Source organism: Schistocerca nitens, chromosome 1 (genome assembly GCF_023898315.1).
Source record: "Schistocerca nitens isolate TAMUIC-IGC-003100 chromosome 1, iqSchNite1.1, whole genome shotgun sequence".
Taxonomy (NCBI): domain Eukaryota; kingdom Metazoa; phylum Arthropoda; class Insecta; order Orthoptera; family Acrididae; genus Schistocerca; species Schistocerca nitens.
In genome coordinates, this window is record NC_064614.1 from 805261336 (window position 1) to 805284607 (window position 23272).

The 23272-nt window shown below is 42.7% G+C and overlaps 1 protein-coding gene across 3 annotated transcripts in view; it reads right to left on the reverse strand.

The window, feature by feature from the left end:
• Positions 1-423: 423 nt before the first annotated feature.
• Positions 424-23272, reverse strand: part of LOC126262485 (SWI/SNF-related matrix-associated actin-dependent regulator of chromatin subfamily A containing DEAD/H box 1 homolog) — a 208968-nt gene continuing 186119 nt past the window's right edge. For all 3 annotated transcript variants that reach the window (XM_049959159.1, XM_049959168.1, XM_049959151.1), the window contains exons 16-17: positions 2969-3072; positions 424-2775 (exon numbers count right to left, since the gene is read on the reverse strand). In XM_049959159.1, coding sequence (XP_049815116.1) covers positions 2696-2775; positions 2969-3072 — 184 coding nt within the window. In that variant the 3' untranslated portion in view covers positions 424-2695. The remainder of the gene's footprint in view (positions 2776-2968; positions 3073-23272) is intronic.

The window sequence follows — 23272 nt, forward strand, 5'->3', positions numbered from 1 at the left end:
CCCAAATTACAATTCAAATTAATTAAAAATACATACCGGTATATGAAAATTTTAATGTTTAACAGCCTTTAGGATGTGAGTTTTTTGCATCAAGGAAAGATGAAAGAGGACATAAAACTACTACTGGTAACAGTAGCTGTAAAACATACTGAAAACTGAAATTATGCTGCTACCAAGTGTGGCATAGTTTCTGCAGTTGTAAATACAGATCAATATGTATGACTGTAAGCAAGGCAATATGTACACTCTTAAAAGGACCACAGTTTCCTGTTATCAGCAACTAGCATTCCTACGGTGTCTCTCTCTCTCTCTCCTCTTACAAAACTGTATGATCACAAATCAAATTCACTATCTCTATCATTAAATCAGTCTGTCAGATGTTACCATTTCAAGCTGAAAGACTTTAAAAGATGGAAACAGGCATCATCAGAAAATGGCATTTATTTATGAAAAACAAAATATGCAACAGTCAGGTCCCTGCAACACAACAGCTATTACATAGGAGAATTTCAGTTGTCACATGAATTTGTGTTTTCAGTTTGGCAAAAAGCCTTCTTCCTCTTCTTGTGATAAGTGCCATGCCTGTGACTAGCAGTACCATTTTAACAGAAAGAAGTATTAAATTTAAAAAGCAAACATTTCTTATAAAGACTGACTTTATACAAAATTAACAGTACTAACTGAACCAATGTTGTCTTTTGATTTTTGCAAGAAGTTTAAATAAGTAATCCTCGGTTCACTGAAGTATGATATTTCCATGTTCACCAAAGACAAAATATGTCACATACATCTAGACTGTTGGTACCAATACAAAACCATTCATCAAAGCCACAATGCTTCATTGACTCAAATACAATGTGCATGATTTCTTCCATACTTTGTCCTTGCTACAGTTAGCCCCTTAAATCCTGAGGTCAGTGACATGCCCTTCCTTTCTATTCTTCCCCAGTCTGTCTCTAATTCTGCCCCAGAACTAATAGTTCCAAGATTAGTTCAGTTCCTCACTTTCTTGTGTCCATTAGAAGTATTAAGAATTTTGCTTCCTGGGGAACAGTAAGTATGGGCTAGTCATTCTGTCTCAAAATTTTAAGTACAATATTTTCCAGCTTAATATAGAACTGTTCTTCACTATGTCCACAAGAAACCTTCACTACCATCATTTGTGTTCTAAACAGTTTGTTCTTGAGAGACAAATACTTTGGTATGTACATAGATACTGTGGTATGTACACTTGGACTGATAGTTCTTTGGCTCTTTTAATAATACAAGTTAGATTAAAGACACACAAGATGTTTATAATTGACAACAATGGAACATATGGTACAACCAACAGTAATACAAAAAAGCTAACATTGAATCCAAAGTTTCTGAAATCAGGACTCTCCACATCATTTTGTTCTATGTTAAACCCTGTATTAATTGCTTGACTTAAGAGATTTGAGTGACTTCTCCTTTCACCTACCATCTTTATTTTATATCCTCTTATTCTCCAATATTTAAAAAAATGTATCTATCTTTGACCAGTTCAACACATAGTTCAATTATGACACCACTGGTTCTGCCAAGATCTGCAATTTGTTTAATATTGCCATTTTTATCTATTATTTTATCTATGGCTTTCACTGTTTACTTTTCCTGTTTAATACTTAAAAATGGAAAGTCATTGGTGGAAATACTCGAAGGAGTAATGGTAACATCTCAAAACAAGAGTGCAAACATCGTTAAGCTTCCGGATGAATCCCCCTTATGAATTCCCCCCCCCCTCTCTCCCACACACACACACACACACACACACACACACACACACACAGCACATTATGCTGGAACTCAACTGGGGTGAGAGGTTTGTGTGCGCAAAACACCTGACACAGTACCTCACCACAGTCAAACCACAATGCCTGCACAATGTAGTTGAAAGGTGTATGTGTTCTGTATTAGCTCTAAAGAAGGATTTGGATTCATCAGGAAATTTAGCTGCACTTCAGTCGTTCATGTGCCCCTCAACTGTACAGTAAGTTGTTACCCATACTCTTTCCATTATACAAAAATGATTCTAATGACTGACAAAAACTCCACATGAAATAGTATATGTACAAATAGAGAAAAAATTTAATTACAACTATGTGTGACACCATACAGACTTCATAACAGATATTTCTGAAGGAAAACAAAATTATAAATAATTATAACAAAAGTAGAACTGAATGTGCCCTCTTTACAATACAGTTTGTAGGTTCTTAATACTGAAAATGGATATCAAACCTCTGCAAGAGAGTTAAAATGTTAAGTAAAAGAGTAAGTAAAGCGTATCACATTTCAGAAAGTACAGCTTCACCTAACATCAGGTAGCCATTCCTTTCAACTTAAAATTCGATGCCTAAAAGTTTCTTGTTAAAGGAACAGATTATTATTTGACATATATATTTGCCCCCATGCCAAATTTTCTCATTTAGGAAATCATCATCATATTATTGGTAAACAAGACATACATAAATGCTCTGCCACTTATTCACCATCTGGCGATAATTATATAATCCTGTTGTCTCGACACTATGGAATATATTACATCCCCACAATGCACATTGACTCATAATTACTCCATTCACACCAGTAACACATGCCTTTCCTTCCACAAGCAGTCATCAACAAAAACTGCAAACAAAGCTATGCACCGCTTTATTTAAGCATGTATAAATTATTTGCCAGCAGTCCTCACTTCCAGTCCAAGTGCTTGTTTCAATAAACAAACTACGTTCTTGCTGTCTGCAACATTATCTGCAAGAAAATAATTGTTAAGAAAAAAATCAAATATAAACCAGACACATACAAACACATTTAAATGGCAGCGAATCGTAAGTCACTAGGCACTGTATATTGAGCACCTGTAGCAATAAGTTACAGTAACTTTGACTTCACAAGAAGAAGGAGTTATTTAAGACACAGATTACACAAAAAATTTTGCTTTTACCTTCACTATTGATCTGTCGTTCCAATGAAAGTTTCTCCTGTGCTATTTGGAGCATTCCTTCTTCAATAGTTCCCTCACTAATTAATCTAATTACTGTCACATCTCTGTAAAAGAAATTGAAATATTAACATACATTCCAGGAAGAATAGTTCTCTTGCAACAAAATAGTACATTTTATATTTCACAACAGAGAGCTGATATGATGCACAGCTTTGAATGCAACAATTCCAAACAAGGAAAAATATAAAATCCAAATACGATTGATGGTAGTTCATGATGTTGCTGTCTCAGTCATTACTTATTAACTGGATTATACCAACATATTTCTGTTGTGCTGCTCATATGCTACGACACTGTTTGCAATAAATTTACAAATTAAATTATCATTACACATGTTGGTAGCATGCTGCTATCATAAGGTGCCATTTCAATACTGTTTTACACTAGCCACCATCTTTTGTGTTACTTTGACACATTTGTGTCTATATGATGTGTTGAATAACAAAAGAGATTAGTTTTTTAAATAAAATCACTGTCCAAAACTTTCACTGTGGGGAATGCTGTATGTTACTTTCCCCTGCGCCAGTGTAGCACACTCTTCCTAAACTTCTTGTCTTTGAATATCAGCAGTGTTTTCTTTGAAAATGACAAGTAATGCTCTAAAGACAGCAAATTCTGCCTTTGCTGTATTTCCTACAAAAGCTTTTAAATCATCTCCTCAAAATCTGGCTATATTCTTCTGACAAGAGAATGACCAGACATGTTATGCCAAAACCTGCCATGATTGTTTTTACCAAATTTAGTTAACATCACTCACAAACCTCATGCCAAATTTCAGCTGCCATACACACTTATTGAACCAAAGCACGGACTTTAGAATGAGAATTCTTCCATCACTGGAAGGCATTTTACAGATTATTAACAGAGAAATTTACTGTGGATAGATCAATGCAGTTTTCAAGTTCAAAATTGTGATAATATCAAAGTTGCAATCACCCGCACATTATCATTCTTTCTCTCCTTAGTGTTCTGAATCAGATTAGTATACATGGCATTCCTCAAAATATACCAATAATGGGGTGGACTCCTTCCCATCTCCATTCTAATTTTGTAAATAAAAAATGGGGAACGTTGTCTGTCACATACAGGGCCATCAAATATCATCCTTAATTTAGGTTTGTGGTGCTCAAATAATGTGTGCTTAGAGCACTGTATCAGCATTTCATATTTCTGCAGCATTTACATCAAATAAAATTAATTTTGCCTGGTATTTATTTGTGTACACACCAGGCCAATTTGGAAAACACATTGTGGATAAAATGGATTGTATTTCTCCATGAATATTAACAATTATGTAAAGGATATACTGCTACTCACTGTAAAGATGACACGTTGAGTTGCAGACAGGCACAACGAAAAGACTGTTACAGAATGAAGGTAGGAGATGAGGTACCAGCAGAATTGAAGCTGTGAGGATGGGTCGCGAGTTGTGCTCGGGTAGCTCAGTTGGTAGAGCACTTGCCTGCGAAAGGCAAAGGTCCTGAGTTCGAGTCTCGGTCCAGCACACAATTTTAATCTGCCAGGAAGTTTCAAGACAGTTACACATTAAGCTTTCGGCCAAAGCCTTGCACACACACACTCTATGGTTCTTTTCTGAAACCGCTTTGGCTAAAAGCATAATGTGTAACAGTCTTTTCAATGTGCCTTTCTGCAACTCAACATGTCACCTTTACGGTTAGTAGCAATCTCTCCTTTTTATGATTGTTGATATTCCGACTTGGATTTTGCATTGCTTGGCTACGAATATCAAGTTACATTTGAATTGTTTGCCATCAGCAACTGACTGGTTAACTCATAAACCAATGGAAGTAGCAACAAGAGAATGCTGTGTTGCACAGTGTGAGAATTCAGGGGCGTACACACCAGTCAGTTTAAAGTGTGGAAACCATTAAAAAAAGTGACACTTCATAATTACTGTTGGGAATTTTAATTTAGATTATCTGGCCCTGAATGTGTACTGCAGTAAACTGTCTCAGATGTTAGTAAACAACTAATTAGATAGGGTTTATTACTATTGACAATTATGCACTGAGATAGATTTTTTTAAGAGTAATTACCATAAGATTGTATTTTTGGTTTTTAAGAGTAATTACCATAAGATTGTATTTTTGGAAATGCTTTATATTTGGAATTATGATTACTTATAGCTTCCCCACTGACACAACTTAGATTAAGATTTCCCACAAATTTTCACTCATTATATGCAACAGTTATTCTGCTCACTGAGAACTGACCTTTCCTGCTGATCAAGCACGGGTAAAAATCGTATTATACTTAACCAAAGTTGCAACTCTCTTCGTCAATAAGTAGTCAGCATTTTAACTCAACCAGTTTTTGCTAGGATCAGTAATAGATGGCTGTATGTCACTCCCTATCATCTACAGCTTTCTGTTACTTGTTATGATAAAGTGTTAATCACGTGTATATACCAGTTGACAGATCAAGCAGGAAAATATGAAGGAGTACCAAACTCTGAAGAAGAAGAAGAAAAAAAAAAAAGCAAAATAGAAACAGTGCATGGTCCAAAGACAAAGAGCAATATAGAGCAGCATCAAAGGCCAATGGCGTCATGATTAAGTGATAATGGTGTTGGACTGGCAAGCTGGCGAGCTGTGTTCAAACCTCCCTAGTGCTAAGTTGTAATGTATTTTTATTTATTTATTTTTTGTTTCACTGTTCGCTGTATTCTAATTTGTGTCTGTGCCGTGGTGTAACATCCATTTGCAACAGCGAGGCAACGGTAGGGATCCATAATGACAGTTGATTGTGCATAACTGTTCTATTAGCAGCCAAAAGGAAGTGACTTTTGAACGGCAACCACAAACGTTTTATGACAAGGTGACAAGTCAACCAAATCCTCCACTGGAAAACATGCCTGGTGAATCATACATAGTGTTAGTGACAGTATGTGTGTCGTATGAAAGGAATCTCTTACCGAAGCACCTAATTTGTACGCCTGGTGAGTGCGTGAGTGAGATATGCCTCCTTGCTTGATTTAGGTGTTTGTATGAGTGTGAATGTTATCACTTCCAAGGAAGTGATGAAAATATAGTAGTTTGTCACATAAGCTGCAACAAATAAATGCAACAATTTCATAATCACACAATTTCTCTGTGCTCTGTCAAAACACGTGTTTTTAACGTTTTTGAAGTGGCGTTCCATTTTGGAAGTTTTGACTCTTGAATTCCTTTGTTGTAACGTAGTTCACACCCATTTATTTGTTGTTTTCCTTTGTGTGAGACATCTATGTCTTATCTCACCTGCTCTCAATATTCATCACACCTACTTGCGACAGTAATGTATTCTTACCACATGACCCACATTCTACAACCAGTGTATAGTATGACAACTGCCAAGACTACAGAAAGAGAAATAAAATTTTCAATGACTGAGCAGGCAGTTCATAATGATGTGAAAAAATAAAAAATAAAATAAAATAAGAAATAATAAATGGCTTTTGAACACGGCTCATCTGTTTTATGGTCCCACACCATGTCCACTTAACTACAATGCCACGGTTGTTCAGTTTCTCTTGATATTACACTTATTACGCTTGGACAGTTCACTGTTTTTATTTTGCATTTTTTTACAGTTCAGTGCACCTTCTTCTTGTTTTCATGCTTGATTTCTGTTCAGTTTTTGAAGGACTATCCTATGGGCCATCTTACCGCTAAATCTGAAGGGGGTGTGATGGGAGTTTTTCCCTTGTCAGGCAATTCCAAACTGTATCACCTAATACAAAAATTAGAGCTGCTGATGAATCCCATGGGACATGAGTTGTCTAGAATTTATTCCTGATAAGAAGTACATTTTTGAATGAAGAAATATTTTATTGCAACTTGACTGGAATTTTGACAGTGGAAAATGGGGTCCAACAAAATGACATGTAGACTGTGTTGCTGATCTGCTCAGAGTGGACAAAACTATGGAAACACCAAAAACACATCACATTACCATGCCCAATACGGTGCAGGAAAACCACTGGTATTCAAAACAGCTTCCAGTCGCCTCAGAATCGATAAATACAGGTGCTATATGGTTAAGGGAATCTTACACCATTCTTCCTGCAAAATGGTAGCAGCTTCAGGGAATGGTAATGGAGATGGGGTGGGCAGTGCTCGTGCAATCTTCTCTCCAAAGTACACGACAGAGGATCAATAACACTGAGATATGGTGACTAGTGACCAGGGGAGTTGTGATAGTTTACACCATCGTGCTTCCAAAAACAGTCATGGCAGATACAAGTTGTATGATCAGGGGCCCTGTTGAAACACGCCACCACCACTGGGGATGAAATATTGTACCATGGAATCAACATGATCAGCCAAAACAGTCACAAAATCCTTGGTAGTAATGCAATCTTGCAGAGGAACCATGGGACCAATGGAACACCTAAATATGACTGCCCAAGTACCCTTGCCATTTTTTTCAGTCTTGAGACATAAATTCAATCAGAAATCTGAAACAGTGTGAAACAAGACTCATCTGACCAAAAGTCAGCCATCCACTGCCCCATAGCCCATGTATTATGGCTTTGGCACCACACTTTCTCGTTACAAGCATTTGCATCACTGAGGTGGTGTTTTGGAATTCCAGCATGCCCTGGAATTCCCTGCTTATGGAGCTCCCTTCACATTGGTTTGGTGTTGACAGGATTCGCGAGTGACACATTCAGTTCTGCAGTGACTTTTGTAGCTGTACCCCTCTTAGTTTTTGCCAAAATTATCTTTAATGACTGACTGTCACTATCACTCAACACACAATTTCGTCCACATTGTGACTTAGCAGATGATGTTTTCCACTCTGCCTGTATACTGTGTAGATCTTTGGCACAGTGCCTCTTGAAACATCAAACACTTCAGCCCCTTTGATTGCAGAGGCAGCTCCCACATGAGCACCAACAATTTGCCCATATTAAAATTCACTTAGCTCCAACATAATGCATTCACAACTATAGGAGTGGCAACTTTAAAAGTTTATGTGGACACACTAATCACGAAATATACAGTGTCTTTTTACGATGGGCTTATAAGTGAGGAACCTTGAGGAAATCAGATCTGCCTCTGATGGAAACCTATAGAATTGCCCACACAGCCTAGGATTTGTTTACGCTGGAAGAAGACATCGTGACGATAGTCATCTCTCTGGCATCAGTCACACGAGATGTAATGGGGGGCCTCACTTGCTCTCCGCAGTCTGGATGACCTTGTAAACGACCACAACTGTGGAAATGGGCCACCACATCAAGGGCACTACAATTGCTGCACTGTACACATTGTATCTTTCATATAGTGTAGGCTTCCACCCCTGTTTTTTGTGTCCTTAGCAATAGGCATATTTCTCTATCTAACATTTCCTCTTCCAGTGCTGAAAACACCATCAGAGACTATAAAGACTCAGACAGCAGTACAGACCTAACCATGCAGTGGGACAAGGTAACCAATGAATATGTTTCTCCGATACTATGGTTTTATCAAGATGCAATCATTATTATAACGAAATTTACAGGGAGAACATAGAACTTAGAAAGCACAAAAACAAATAATAGACAATGAGAAAGACTGAAATTAGACAAGTTATCAGCCTTAGTGCTAAATGAAGCAAACTTTGCCAACACTTCCCCACTAAAACATCCATAACACACAACGGCACAACTCTGCAATCTCAGGCGATATTCTGATAGCATCACAAACAAACCATTGCATGGATACCTTGCTTGCTGAGCTTGTTTACTTTTGTGCTGCTGTTTGAGTCTATGTACCATCTGATGGTGGCAACAACACTGGAGGATGAAACGTTAGGCAAAGAAATATTGCTCAAACCACTGCCCATAGAACAAAAACCACTATTGTTTCCTTCGACATTCAAATAGCGTGTTTGTCCATCTGTGTGCAACATGCCCCATGTTCTGACACAGATATGCCCCAACCAATGGAAGTGTACCGACTGAGTGATGGATGTATGGAGATGCCGGTTTCTCAGAATACAGCCTGGCAAATTCATTCATTGGTGAACACTCTGCAAGGTTACTGTAGGAAATCCATGCTTATGTGTCCTTGTTAAACCAATCTACTTGCTTAAGTTTAGTGATGTTGCCTTTGCAGGCAGCAGAGCAAACCTGTGGACCCATGAACACCATCAGGTGCCCTTGCTAGGAAACCTTTCAGTTCTACTTACAACAAAGTCACTCAGCGAGCAAATTTTATTGTGGTAGCTGACGCCAAAGTGGTCTATGTTTTTGGGATAGTTCCTCTTCATGCTTTTGAATTTAAAATTAATGAAACAGCAAAAGGAGTCAAATGCAGTGTACACAACTGTTCTTTCATGCAATCATCTGTGACATATCTGAAATGCAAATAGCCGATGGATTTGTATTAAGGAACGACTATGTCGTGGCCTTCACCAGTCAGGAAATAAAGTCTGAAGCACCTCATACATGATCAAACAATTTGTCAAACCTGACTAGGTTTGTCAAATATTTGCCTGTGTGCAACTCAGTTAGATGTGTTTGTGAAATACAGAAGGTGCATGACATGTTTGATACAAATTTTGAGTGGCAGCAGGTATGACAAGGTGGCAGACCTTCCTCTGGCAAGACTGTGCTAGAATCAGGCATACATGCTGGCCCAGGATTGGTGCAAGTCAGCTCACAAGTGTATAGCTAGTGTGCTACGGGTTTGGTTAATGTGTTAATATTGTGGACTTTTTTTGTCATAGGATGAACTTTGATATAGCATGAACTGAGCTTTGTTTTGGAATATAGATTTAAGTTAGCTTGCACTTTTTCCAAAGGACATCCTGTATATATCTCTTGCAAGTACTCTCTAGTTTGTGTGCAACTCAGTTTTTTATGAAACAATTGTAGTCAGCATGGAAACATATTGTTGTCTTATTGTAAAATAAGATCAGTTAGCAATGTGTAATACCTGTCCCAAAGGTGGAAAATCACAAAAATGTGTCATCTTTGCTATGTTTCTGTCAGTGAGTTGAATGATGATCTGTATATGAAAAACTTGGGATATTTAATTTCTCCCACACTGCAGGTGACAGTGGTATGCCTGGTATACACGTCTGCATGTCCATAGCCTGTCTTGTTTTTTAACAGGTGCAATTTCTACACTGCTCAATGACACATTTTAAACAGTACTGAATCAACCCATAATGCAACTTTAACTATTCCAACAAATATATGTTTATTTCAGTCCTGTCTGTCGCAAATGGTTTCTTGAGTTAATTATGAGGTTACCACTTTGTGCATCTCTGAACACACTTCAGAGCTATGAGACACATTTTTAATGTATCACTTTCTTTCGAATTAAGACTTTTGAGAAAGAGGAAGACCAGAAACATAATAAGGTATCATTAACTTCACAGAAACACAAGAAAATACTGGACAGAAACAATTTAGGTTTCATTTGGCTGTGCACAGCAACAGAATTGTGGAGTTCACTAAAGAGAATAAGCAATGAACAATCAAAATTAAAATTGCAAATAAACACCTTTCTCAATCTAACAACTTATCAGCCTCTGATAAACAGAAATATTAGTGGGCAACTAAACATGATCAAAGCTGAGAAACTGTGTGAACATGAAATGAATAAATCTCTCCAGAGACTTCAGTTTAAGTGATTTGAAAGTCGCAATTTAAGTTCAGCAAATGTCATAAGACTTGATAACATCTCTGTACCACAGTTCTAACATTTTCATTATGGTAGAATGAAATGGGTTCTTGGTTGGTTGGTTTGTGGGATTAAAGGGACCAGACTGCAATGGTCATCGGTCCCTTGTTCCAAAACTTAAAAACTACCACACAGAGTAAAAAAACGGATAATAGAGACAACAGACAACACAGGACAAGAAAAACTCAGACAAAGAACAGACTTAACAAATTAAAATCACACGGAGTGCGGCGGTGGTTGGCCGACCATAGAATAAAAATGGAAAAGCTAACCACCAAGAACACATTAAAAACTCAGTTTAAAACTGTAGGCCAAAGGCCAGAATCAACACAAAACAGTAAAATAAAACATAAACACTCAAATTAAATGATAAAAAACCCCTGCCCGAATAAAACGTAAAACTAAGCCAGCCATAGCAGGGTCATCAGTTAAAAGGGCAGGGAGCGTATCAGGCAGCGCAAATGTCTGCCTGACCACAGCTAAAAGGGGGCAGGCCAACAAAATGTGGGCCACTGTCAAAGCCGCCCCGCAGCGACACAGAGGAGGGTCCTCCCGACGCAGTAAGTAACTGTGTGTCATCCAAGAGTGGCCAATGCGGAGCCGACAAAGGACGACTGAGTCCCTGCGGTTGGCTCGCATGGATGACCGCCACACAGTCGTCGTCTCCTTAATGGCACGGAGTTTATTGGGCGTGATCCGATCGCGCCATTCAGCGTCCCAAAGTGCAAAAACTTTTCAGCGGAGGACTGCTCGCAAATCAGTCTCTGGGAGGCCAATGTCCATAGATGGTTTACTGATGGCCTCTTTCGCCAGGCGGTCAACATATTCATTGCCCGGGATACCGACATGACCGGGGGTCCACACAAAGACCACAGAGCGGCCGCAACGGGCAAGAGTATGCAGATACTCCTGGATAGCCATCACCAGACGAGAACGAGGGAAACACTGGTCGAGAGCTCGTAAACCGCTCAGGGAATCGCTACAGATCACGAAGGACTCACCTGAGCAGGAGCGGATATACTGTAGGGCACGAAAGATGGCAACCAGCTCAGCAGTGTAAACGCTGCAGCCAGCCGGCAATGAACGTTGTTCGGAATGGTCCCCTAGAGTAAGTGCATAACCGACACGACCAGCAACCATCGAGCCGTCAATGTACGCAATGCCGGAGCCCTGATACATTGCAAGAAGGGAAAGAAAGCAGTGGCGGAAGGCCTCCGGAGGGACTGAGTCCATCGGGCCCTGTGCCAATTCCAGCTGAAGGCGAGGGCGAGGCACACACCATGGGGGTGTACGCAGAGGTGCCCTGAAAGGAGGCGGAAGAAGTAAGGCCCCAAGCCCGGAGAGAAGCTCTCGGACACGGACCGCGATCGTACTGCCAGCCCTGGGTCGACGTTCTGGAAGATGGACGTGCGACTCTGGGAATAGTAGCTGATAGTTAGGATGCCCGGGCAAGCTGAAAACATGGGCAGCATAACCGGCCAGCAAACATTGGCGCCGTAACCGCAGTGGAGGGACACCTGCCTCCATTAGTATGCTGTCCACAGGGCTGGTACGGAAAGCACCAGTGGCAAGGCGTATCCCGCTGTGGAGGATTGGGTCCAGCACCTGCAATGCAGATGGGGATGCTGAGCCATAAGCCAGGCTCACATAATCCAGACGGGACTGGATTAACGCCTGGTAGAGCCGTAACAGGGTAGATCGGTCGGCGCCCCAGCGGGTGTGGCTCAAAGCATCTCAGAGCATTTAGATGCCGCCAACACACCTGTTTAAGCTGCCGAATATGAGGCAGCCAAGTCAGCTGGGCATCAAAAACTACACCCAAAAACCTGTGGGTCTCCACCACAGCAAGGAGTTCGTCGGCAAGATAAAGCCGCGGCTCAGGATGGACCGTTCGGCGCCGGCAGAAATGCATAACGCGGGTCTTGGCAGCCGAAAACTGAAAACCATGCGCTACAGCCCAAGACTGCGCCTTGCGGATAGTGCCCTGTAGCTGACGTTCAACAGCTGCAATGCCAGTAGATCTGTAGTAAAGGCAGAAGTCGTCAGCATACAGGGAAGCGGAGACAGAATTTCCCACCGCTGCAGCGAGCTCGTTTATTGCGATTAAAAACAGGCAGACTCTGAGGACAGATCCCTGTGGTACCCCGTTCTCTTGGACTCGGGAGGAACTATGAGAGGCCGCGACTTGCACGTGGAAGGTACGATATGACAGAAAATTTCGGATAAAGATCGGCAGAGGGCCCCGAAGACCCCATCCATGAAGCGTAGAAAGGATGTGATGACGCCATGTCGTATCGTACACCTTCCGCATGTCGAAAAAGACAGCGACCAGGTGCTGACGGCGGGCAAAGGCAGTACGGATGGCCGACTCCAGACTCACCAGATTGTCGGTGGTGGAGTGGCCTTTACGGAACCCACCCTGAGACGGAGCCAGAAGGCCCCGAGACTCCAGAACCCAATTCAAGCGCCGGCTCACCATCCGTTCGAGAAGCTTGCAAAGAACGTTGGTGAGGCTAATGGGGCGGTAGCTGTCCACCTCCAAAGGGTTCTTGCCCGGTTTCAAAACGGGGATGAAATGCTTTCCCGCCATTGCGACGGAAACTCACCCTCGACCCAGAGATGGTTGTAAAGGTCGAGGAGGTGTCACTTGCAGTCCACTGAAAGGTGTTTCAGCATCTGACAGTGAATGTGATCTGGACCATGGGCGGTATCAGGGCAAGCGGCAAGGGCACTGTGAAATTCCCACTCACTGAATGGAGCATTGTAGGATTCAGAATGGTGGGTGCGAAAAGAAAGGCTCCGACGTTCCATCCGCTCTTTGATGGAGCGGAAGGCCAGTGGGTAATTGGAAGAAGCGGAACTAAGAGCAAAATGCTCTGCCAAGCTGTTGGCAATTTCGTCGGAGTCTGTACAAACTACTCCATTCAGTGAGAGCGCAAGGACACTGACAGGGGACCGATAGCCATAGAGGCGTCGGATCTTGGCCCAGACCTGCGATGGAGAGACATGGAGGCCAATGGTGGACACATACCGCTCCCAGGACTCCTGCTTGCTTTGGCGGATAAGGCGGCGGGCCCGCGCACAGCCGTTTGAAGGTGATGAGGTGTTCAATGCAGGGGTGTCGCTTGTGACGCTGTAGCGCCCGCCTGCGATCTTTAATCGCCTCAGCGATCTCAGGCAACCACCAAGGCACAGTCCGTCACCGAGGGGACCCAGAAGAACTGGGAATGGCAGATTCTGCGGCAGTAACGATGCTGGTGGTGACTGAGTGAACCACCGAATGAATGTCGTCACTAGAGAGAGGCTCAATAGCGGCAATGGAGGAGAACAAGTCCCAGTCAGCCTTATTCATAGCCCATCTGCTGGGGTGCCCAGAAGAGTGACGCCGTGGCAGTGACAGAAAGATTGGAAAATGGTCACTACCACACAGGTCGTCATGCACACTCCATTGGACAGACGGTAAGAGGCTAGGGCTACAGATCGATAGGTCAATGGCGGAGTATGTGCCATGCGCCACACTGAAGTGTGTGGAGGCACCATCATTTAAAATCGAGAGATCGAGCTGCGCCAATAAATGCTCAATGGTGGCGCCTCGACCTGTTGCCACTGACCCAACACACAGAGGGTTATGGGCGTTAAAGTCGCCCAGTAACAAGAAAGGTGGCGGCAATTGGGCTATCAGCGCAGCCAGGACATGCTGCGCGACATCACCATCCGGTGGAAGGTAGAGACTGCAGACAGTAACAGCCTGTGGCGTCCACACCCGAACAGCGACAGCCTCTAAAGCTGTATGTATAGGGACAGACTCGCTGTGAAGAGAGTTAAGGACATATATGCAGACGCCACCAGACACCCTTTCATAAGCTGCCCGGTTCTTATAATAACCCCGATAGCCATGGAGGGCGGGGATTCGCATTGCTGGAAACCAAGTTTCCTGAAGTGCAATGCAGAAGAAAGGGTGAAGGCTGATAAGTTGGCAGAGCTCAGCTAGATGGTGGAAGAAACCGCTGCAGTTCCACTGGAGGATGGTATTGTCCATGTCTGAGAAAGGCATGACGGGATTGGGAAGGCAGATTACGCCGCTGGGTCACCTGCTGCCTCCGAATGAGCACCTGTGGTAGTGCTTTCCATGGCGTCTGAGGGACCGGCGAGATCGAGGTCCTCAGCGGACGCCAGAATCTCCACCTCGTCCTCAGGCGCAGTGCTTGTAGGAAGCGGTGGGATGGGTGCCACTGCAATGTCGTTAGCCTTGGGGACTTCCTTCTTCTTCTTCTGTTTCTCTTGCTGTGCCTTCGGTGGTTCAGGCTTGGAGGGCTTCAGTGGGTCAGTCTCAGGGATGGACGACGACCGTGAGGCCCTACGACCAGGGACTGATGGTTGTTTCAGCCACTTGCGGATGTCCGCTTTTCCACTGGTCGGAACTTGCGAAGGTAGGTCCCCAAGGGACCCCTTCCTGGCGAGAGTAGCCGAAGAAGTCTTACTCTTCTCCGGCTGGGAAGCGGGCACTGATGTCCCCGATGGTTGGGGGGGTGTTGCTCCTGAAGAAGATGGAGCAGGAGCAACAGGGAGTGAAGTGCCCCCCACAACCAAGGGGGCCGGTGGATTCTGACAGATATTAGAGCCAACGATAAGTGACGATGGGAGAACCGTTGTTGGAGCAGCGGCGTAGGTCGACGTCATTGCCACAGGATGGAGCCACTCATACTTCCGTTTAGCCTCGGTGTAGGTCAGGCGGTCCAGGGTCTTATATTCCATTATCTTTTGTTCCTTCTGGAATATCCTACAGTCCGGCGAGCAGGGGGAATGGTGTTCTCCGCAGTTAACACAGATGGGAGGCGGAGCACATGGAGTATTGTGATGCGAAGGACGTCCACAATCTCAACATGTGATGCCGGAAGTACAGCGAGATGACATGTGCCCGAACTTCCAGCATTTAAAACACCGCATCGGAGGAGGGATATATGGCTTCACATCACAGCGGTAAACCATCACCTTGACCTTTCCGGGTAAAACACCACCTTTGAAGGCCAAGATGAAGGCACCAGTGGCTACCTGATTATCCCTCGGACCCCGATGGACGCGCCGGACGAAGTGAACACCTCGTCGTTCTAGATTGGCGCGTAGTTCATCGTCGGACTGCAGAAGAAGATCCCTGTGGAATATAATACCCTGGACCATGTTTAAACTCTTATGGGGAGTGATGGTGACAGAAACATCCCCCAACCTGTCGCAAGTGAGCAACCTCCGTGACTGGGCAGAGGATGCTGTTTTGATGAGAACTGACCCAGAGCGCATTTTGGACAAGCCCTCCATCTCCCCGAACTTGTCCTCTAAATGCTCCACAAAAAACTGGGGCTTGGTCGACATAAATGATTCCCCATCTACTCGCGTACACACAAGGTACCGGGGTGAATAATCTCCACTGCCTTCTTTGGACAAACGTTCCTCCCATGGAGTGGCCAGGGAGGGAAATGATCTCTGATCAAATTTCTTTCCACTGAGGTTAGACCTCGATCGCTTAGAGACTGCTGGTGGAGGCCCACCAGCGAGAGATGATGTACCACGCTTCATAGCGGGTCATCTGTCCTGATGCCACCCACTCCGACCAGGGGCTCTCCCCACTGGCGCCACCCAGCCGCAGCAAAGACTACCAGCCAGGATGGCCTTTGCCGGGAGTCCCGATGCCCCAAAGGGATAGACATCTACTCCTCGGCATACGTGGGGAGGTAGCAGCTCAGGCATCAGCAGTGCGATCCCTGTGTAGTCAGGGGGCTACCACCAAGAGGGTACATGACGACCCCACCACAACGGACTGGCTACCGTACTGGATGTCGGGTGTCGAAATATCCATGTACATCACGAGGGCAAAGATGGAAGTGCACAATGGAGGGAAGGGATGCTATCCAGAACACACTGCAGCGGATGTGGCCGGAAGCTCGGTGTAAGTCCAACTCCATGAAAATATCAGGTGTGCCAGATCTTAGGGCAAGATGGATTTAAGATGCACCACGTAAGGTGTCCTTCCCCAAATGGTACGCACTAATGGAAAAATTTCGAAATAAGAGTGGTCAAACCCCTCAGGGGACCATCACATTAAAGGCCGAAACAGTTGAGACTCCTTTTACTCGCCTCGTACGACAGGCAGGAATACCGCGGACCTATTCTTACCCCCGAACCCGCAGGGGGGGGGGGGGGGGGGGGGGAATGGGTTCTAAACCACTTCACTTCAGTAACTGCCAGATCAAAACAAAATGCCCAGAGCATGGTGTAAGAACAGGTCTGCATCTTACCCAGGAAAAATTCATGCTATCACAAAAGTAGTACAGCAATTTCACAACTGTGTGAAGCACACGAACTATTTGAAAAGAAAAATTTCAACAGACCACCTCCGGAGCTTCAGCAACACCTTACTCACTGCTCAACTGTTGTTCAGATAAGCGAAAAACTGTGTGGCTCAAACACTGAGCATAATTTACATAGAATAGAATTTAAAAAAAATAAAAATTAACTGGAGCTGTAAGGTATAAAAAAGGTCAGGTGATACATAGGCTAGTCTGAACATCACAGAACATCCAGGGGGAAAAATAAATTTCAAAAATCTTCCATTATATGGGACTGAGTGTAGAATGTTACTGTCAGTAACTGTGTAAATAAATTAGAGAAATTTAAATGAGAAACAAATAGGCTGGAAGTTAGACAAAGGGTAGATTAGTAACTGTGGCGGCAGGATGGTTGGTTGGTTGGTTTTGGGGAAGGAGACCAGACAGCGCGGTCATCGGTCTCATCGGATTAGGGAAGGATGGGGAAGGAAGTCGGCCGTGCCCTTTCAGAGGAACCATCCCGGCATTTGCCTGGAGTGATTTAGGGAAATCACGGAAAACCTAAATCAGGATGGCCGGACGCGGGATTGAACCGTCGTCCTCCCGAATGTGGCGGCAGGAAGAACAAGGCTTCTAGTCAGATGATAACAACATTATCAACATAAACTCAAGCTGGAGTAACACAGGAATAGATCCAGCAAAAAAAAAAAAAAAGGAAAATAGGAATGCTTGCTAACTGCTATTATCATTAGTGAACACATCAACATAGCCAAAACAGAGACAAAGCCACACCTCATTACAAGTAGGAACAAAGAAATTTCCATTTTTATGAAATGTTGGAAAATTTGGCATTTTCTCATTCCCAACGAAAGTGTTGTAAATTTAAGGATGCTAGTTTACTATTATCACTAACTGATAGTTACTAAAACAAAATAGGCTGTTGGAAAGTGCTCTAGGGGAGTGTCTTTGACTACTAATCAAAACATCCTGGGTTCAATCCCAACCACTGCTTAAATTTTGAATAAAAATCAGCAGCAATGACTTCTAAAGACTTCAGGCATAAGAAGTGACCCTCATTCTGCCAATGGCCTTGTCAAAGAGGGCGAAGAGCAGACAAAGGTTCAGGCCACTCTCTTGGCCTTTGGGGTAGAAACTGCCCTTAAAAGGCAGAAGAATTAGCAATGATCAACAGCATGAAGATGCAGAAGGCAATGGAAACCACTGCATCAAAGACACATACTGTGTTTCCACACTACTTGTGGCCTGTAATTGTAAAAGTGACATGGTCTCTCCATTGGCAAAAGATTCTAGATTAGTCCCGCATTTGGATCTCTGGGAGAGGACTGCCAAGTGGGAGGTGAGCATGAGAAAAAGCCAGAATAACCAACAATGGGATAACATTCAACGAGTTGGAGCATGGAATGTCAGAAGTTAGAACATAGCAGGAAAGCTAGAAAATCTGAAAAGAAGAATGCAAAGGCTCAAGCTAGGTGTAATAGGGGCCAGTGAAATGAAATGGAAAGAAGGATTTATGGGCAGACAAATGTAAGGTAATATCAACAGTGACTGAAAATGGTATAATGGGAGTAGGAGTCATTATGAATAAGAAAGCTGGGCAGGGAGTGAGCTACTGTGAACAACTTGGTGATAAGGTTGTTCTCATCAGAATCAACAGCAAATGAACAGCGACAACGATAGTTCAAGTATATATGCCAATGTCGCAAACAGCACATGAAGAGATAAAGTACGTGAGGTACTGAAAGAGTAATTCAATATGTAAAGGGAGATGAAACTAACAGTCGTGGGGGATTGAAATGCCTTTGTAGAGGAAGGAATAGAAGGAGGGGTTATGGATGAATATGGGCTTAACAGCAGGAATGAGAGAGGAGAAAGACGAACTGAGTTCTGCAATAAATTTCAGAGTAGTGAATACTCTGTTCAAGAATCACAAGAGGAGGTGGTGTACTTGGAAAACACCGGGGAAAATATCCTGGGAAGGTTCCAGCTGGATTCCATCACAGTCAGACAGAGAGTCCGAAATCAGATATTGGATTGCAGTGTACTCAGGTACAGATATAGACTCAGATCATAATTCAGTAAAGATGAAGATTAGAGTGAAGTTTAAGAGAATGATTGGGAAGAAACAGTGAGGAAGGTAGAGAGTACTGAGGAATGATTAGATGTGTTTGAAGTTGGTTAAAGAAGTAGATTTTGCGGTAAAGAACAACAGAGAAGGCAGTTCAGTCAGAAGTTGGACAGGGAAAAAGAGGTATAATAAAGGCAACTGCAAAGAAACCTTGGGTAACACATGTAATACTTCAACTGACTGTTGAAAGAGGATAGTACAAAAATGTTCAGGGAAAGATAAGAAAACAGTAATAAAAGCAGCCAGGGCAAAATGGCTGCAGGAAAGATGTGAAGAAATCAAAAAAGAAATGTTCAACAGGATAACTGATTCAGCACATAAGAAATAAAAACAACCTTTGGTGAAATTAAAAGCAAGTGGGGTAACATTACAAGTGCAATGGAAATTCCACTGTTAATCACAGAAGACAGAACACACAGATAGAAAGATTACATTGAAGACCTCTATGAGGAGGAGGATTTGACTGATTATGAGATAGACGAAGAAATTGTAGTCAAAATGGATGACATATGAGATTCAGTATTAGAGTCAGAATTTAAAAGAGCTCTGGAAGACTTGAGATCCAGTAACGCAGAAGGGACAGATAACATTACATTAGAATTTCTAAAATCAATGGGAGAAGTGCCAACCAGACTATTCAAGTTGGTGTGTAGATCCTATGAGAGTGGCAACGTACCATCTGACTTTTGGAAAAATATCATCCACACAATTCCAAAGACAGCAAAGGCACGTAAGTGGGAAAATTATTGCACAATCAGCTTAACAGCTCACACATCCAAGCTGCTGACAAGAATAACATACAGAAGAATGGAAAATAAAACTGAGGTTTGGTTAAGATGATGATCAGTTTGGCTTTAGGAAAGGTAAAGCCACCAGAGAGGCAGTTCTGACATTGGACTTGAATGGATACAAGGCTGAAGAAAAATAATGAAGACACACTCATGGATTCATCGACCTTAAGAAGCGCCTGGCAACATAAAATAGAGCGAGGTGTTTGAAATTCTGAGGAAAAGGAACAAAGTACTTGGATTCAAAAAAAGTATAAGACAGGGATGCAGACTTTTGCCTCTACTGTTCAATCTATACATTAAAGAAGCAATGACGAAAATAAAAGAAATATTCAAGAGTGCGATAAAAATTCAGGGTGATACGGCTTGCTGATGATATTGCAATCCCCAGTGAATATGAGGAAGAATTATAGAATCTACTGGTTGGCATGAACAATCTAATGAGTACAGAATGTGAATCGAGAGAAAACTGGAGAAAGACAAAGGAATGAGTAGTAGCAGAAATGAGAATACTGCAAAACTTGACATCAAAATTGGTGATCATGAGGTAGACAAAGTGAAGGAATTCCGCTACCTTGGAAGCAAAATAACCCATGATGGACAAAGCAAGGAGGGCATAAAAAGCAGACTAGCTCAGGCAAAGATGGTATTTCTGGCCAAGAGAAATCTACTGGCACCAAACACAGGCCTTAATTTGAAGAAAAAAATTCTGATAATGTATGCACAGACTGTATGATAATGACTATGATCAGGGGGAAAACTATAACAGAATGTATGAGATGTGATGCTACAGAGGAATGCTGAAAACTAGATGGACTGATATAATAAAGAATGAGGAGGTTCTGTGTATAAATGGTAAAGTAACGAACATGCGGAAAAAACTGGCAAGAAGAAGGGACAGAATGATGGGAAACATCACGTATTACAACATCAGGGCATACCTCTACGGTATTAGAGGGTAGAAACTGTAGGGAACAACGGAGATTTGAATAGATACAATAAATAACTGAGGATGCAGGATACAAGTGCTACAGTGCTACTATGAGATGATGAGGTTAATGCAGGACAGGAACTCGTGGCAAGCTGTATCAAAACAGCCAGAAGAATGGTGACAAAAAAAAAAAAAAAAAAAAAAAAAAGTTGAAATTGGATTTTGACTTTTACAAAGGTATAAGGATACAAGTGCTACAGTGCTACTATGAGATGATGAGGTTAATGCAGGACAGGAACTCGTGGCAAGCTGTATCAAAACAGCCAGAAGAATGGTGACAAAAAAAAAAAAAAAAAAAAAAAGTTGAAATTGGATTTTGACTTTTACAAAGGTATAGGATTTATCAGTTAATCACAAGTGACTCAAACGCGTGGTCACTGCCTTGTAGGTAATCTGAAGAATTTCTATACCAGCATGGAATAAAGAGGCTGTCAAATGACCCCTGTTACACTGAAAGTATTTTATCTTCCACATTTGAATACAGATTCTAGGTGGTTATATTAATTCTATAGTCAACAGCAATGCAATTGTTAAAAGTAATAATACCAAAATTAGCAAAAAGCAACTTTGGAATTGGTCATAGGAGACAAGAGCAAAGAAATTATGTAGTATGTTAAGAGAGACGAAAATTTAATGGTGATGGGAACTACAACTAAGCATTTGGAAAACGAAGAGGGAAGAAAATAGTGGGGGAACATTAACTGACAGAAATGAATGGAAGAGGAAGACCATGGTAGAATTTCATACAGAGCACCACTTTATAAATGCAAATACTTGGGTTAAGAATCATAAAAGGAGGTTGTATGCAAGGAAGAGACATGGAGACACAGGCTCCAGTTGACTTTGTGTGGTTGGAGTTAACAGCTGCTCCACAGCAAGGTCATCAGGCCCCTTACACATATTAAAAGAAACAAATTATGATAAAATGGCTAAAATTGGTCACACAGTGAGGAGGAAGCCTATAAAATGACACTCACTCCCACCTCACTCGCAATGACCTACACGATCACTCTATCTCACATGCTTTAAGACAGCAGAGAAAGGGTGAACGGTGCTACACCCTGGATTAAAAAATCAGTAAAATGATAGGGGAGCTAAAAGAAAGGTCCGGGGAAATGTGACTAGCTGTCCACTTACAAAAAAACATGGCTGAACCAGTCACCCTGTTAACACATTAACAAAGATTTTAGAAACACGTTGGACATACCCAAAACCTTAGAATTCTCAGGACATTCATTTGAGTGCAACTTAAAATAGATAGCAGATCTGCTGCTGCCCTCTGGTCTGAAAATAAAACACAGTCTAATAAAATGTGGTGCACAGTGATCTGTATTCCACAAGCACCACACACTGGAGAGTCCTCTTGGTCGCAAGAGAAGCCATGCTTCATAGAGCTATGGCCTATCCCATCTCATCTCTGTGGCTGGAAGGAGGTACAACATAGCTGTGCTGTGGGCTTCACTAAATGGGGCTTATTGTATGTCACGTCCAACCACTCATCTTCCCATCAACGCATGACTCTGTACTTCAACAGTGAGATAATAACTTGCAGAGGGATGGCACAGTGAACTAATTGAGGATCACGGCACACCACCTTGGCTGCACATCGGCCCTTTCACTCCCAGCAACACCCACATGCCCTGGCACCCAGCAGAAAGACACCTCCTCCCCGGTATCCTGGATATCATGAACTATTTTATCGGCTGGATACAAAGGCTCTCTAGAGACTGGAGGGCACTCAAGAGGTGGGAACACAAGAGGAATTTAGCAGGCATGGCACATCTCATCTGCTCCAGCACCCTCAAGATTGCAGATAATTTGGCACTAAATACAGTGAACCCTGGAGTCTTGAGAAAATGATCCAATTCTGGAGGCAACCGAGTCTAGAGAACAAAATCTGGGAAAACAACAGAGCAGCCAACGGAATACCCCAGTTTAGACCCATCCATGAATACAGCTACATAGTTGGGGTGCTCATTCAAAATGTTGGAAAAACAGAAGTGGGAAAGCAATCTCTCCTGTGCTGTACTATATCTAAAATTACAATGGGCCTCTGCAGCAACCAGGATGGAAGTCTGTTAAAACCCCTGATTTGAGCCCATACACGCCCCACACCAAGGGACTCCCAACACACATTTCGCACGACTCCCAAACAGCTTCATTGCCCATGGACGATTGGTACAGAGGTGTTCCATAGCTGGACGAGCAACAGTATGGTGTGCTGGTGAATTGGGAGTAGTGACAAATGTACATGTCTGACATCTGACACACCATGAGAGTTGCCATTGGGGCGGGGGGAGGGGGGGCAGCAGCTCATTTC